This window comes from Sinocyclocheilus grahami, unplaced genomic scaffold (assembly GCF_001515645.1).
Source record: "Sinocyclocheilus grahami isolate Dianchi unplaced genomic scaffold, SAMN03320097.WGS_v1.1 scaffold11085.1, whole genome shotgun sequence".
NCBI classification, from domain to species: Eukaryota; Metazoa; Chordata; class Actinopteri; order Cypriniformes; family Cyprinidae; genus Sinocyclocheilus; species Sinocyclocheilus grahami.
In genome coordinates, this window is record NW_015513613.1 from 3297 (window position 1) to 5151 (window position 1855).

Below are 1855 nucleotides of genomic sequence, written 5' to 3' on the forward strand. Positions count from 1 at the left end.
GTGTGTGTGTGTGTGTGTGTGTGTGTGTGTGTTGAATCAACCCAAGAAAACTGTTTTTTGATAAGAAGACGGTTCTTTACTGAATGTAACATGCTGTAAGGTCGATACTGAATACTTGTCTTTCTCTCAGAGAATTGCGGGCCCTGGTAGTCGAGATGGTCCTGGCCACTGACATGACCTGTCACTTCCAGCAGATTAAAGCCATGAAGAACTTCCTCCAGCAGCCAGAAGCGTAAGTTCGGTCGCACACATCAGGGTAACGAGGAGGAGGGGCTTTAGCTAATCACACACTGTTCATGCAAAAACATTTCTGCATCTACAGATATTCATATCCACATATTGAGAGGTTGGACAGAGTGATTTTAACAGCTCTGAGGGGCTGAACATCTCTGTCCTCTGCAGGATCGATAAACCCAAGGGCTTATCCCTGTTACTGCACACTGCTGACATCAGCCATCCTGCCAAAAACTGGAACATGCACCACCGCTGGACCACCTCACTGCTGGAGGAGTTCTTCAGACAGGTCAGTGTCCCGAGACTTTTGAATATCAGCATTAAGTCTTATTATAATTATAGAACCATATCAATCTTATCAAAGCCTTTTCTGGGTCATACTTCAATTTTTAATAATATGTATTACAGTATTTATTTCTTTGTTAACGTTAGTTATTAAAAATGCAACTATTCATTGTTAGATCATGTTATCTCAGGTGCATTAAATAATATGAACAGACACAGCTTTTGATTTTAATAATGTGTTAGTAAATGTCGAAATAAATATTAAGATTAATAAATGCTTTAGAAGTATAGAACAAATGGAACCTTGTTGCAAAGTGTTATCAAAATATGTAACCAAAATAAATAAATAAATAAACAAATGTAAAGATTATTTAAACTATACTGTAAAATGTTTATACATATGTAATGCATGTTTATTTGAATAATAATCAGTAACAAGTTAAATTATTTTATAAATCATCAGAATGAGATTATTATTTTTGTATTCATTTTTTTTTATTGCAATAAAGGTAATACAAATTTGAGAAAATGCACTTAATTGTCTTGAAACTACTGTGAAAATTATAATAATAAATGTATAATCCTGCAAATAGGCTTCCATCTCCATATGATTTCCTATTTTTCCTTTTAGATTTGATTAGAATAAATGTTGAATAATTTATACATAGACTATAGTAAATGTATGCAAACAAAATGAAATATACAGTTGTCATTGAGAATATCCTGTTTACTAGGTACCAAATAAGTGCCTCAAACAAATCTCTGATTTGAATGTCATTCGTCAAAAACCTTGCAAATCCATCCTAGTTCTTTCTAAGAAGTGCTCATCAGCGCAGCAGCCCAATACCTTGTAAACACAACTTTGTTTCCCAGTGGGCCTATAAAAACCCGGGAATTCCTGACTCCCAGGAATTGTGTTCACAATCAGACCACAGATTGAGGTTTTGAGAAAGCTCTTGCTAGTTTTGTGGGCGATATGCATCAGGCGGGGTGTGAATGGCCTGTGAGTGTGCTGTCTGAAGCTGAGAGAAATGTCCTGTAGACATTTTTATGGTTTTTCAATCATACAGTGAGCATTCTCTCTCTCTCTCTCTTGCTCTCGCTCTGTTGCTCTCTCACTTCATCGTCCATATTCCCATTCTGTGGTTTTCAGCACTCTGATCTAATCTCGAATTGAGCATTCCAAGCCTGTAACGTCCACTGTAAAAATCCCATTAATCTCCTCTAAACATCTATTTCCCGCATTGCATTCTAACCTCAACATTTGAATCTCTTCTGGTTCACTCTATGCCATCAGCTTTTGCATCTCTATGAAGATGTAGAAAGTCATTCAGAA

At 36.3% G+C, this 1855-nt stretch overlaps 1 protein-coding gene across 1 annotated transcript in view; it reads left to right on the forward strand.

The window, feature by feature from the left end:
* Positions 1-134: 134 nt before the first annotated feature.
* The window catches only part of LOC107578602 (calcium/calmodulin-dependent 3',5'-cyclic nucleotide phosphodiesterase 1C-like), a gene marked incomplete at its 3' end in the record, with an annotated part of 3365 nt that continues 1644 nt past the window's right edge, over positions 135-1855 (forward strand). Inside the window, exons 1-2 of the mRNA XM_016264545.1 lie at positions 135-232; positions 403-523. Of these exons, the coding sequence (XP_016120031.1) occupies positions 156-232; positions 403-523 (198 nt within the window). The remainder of the gene's footprint in view (positions 233-402; positions 524-1855) is intronic.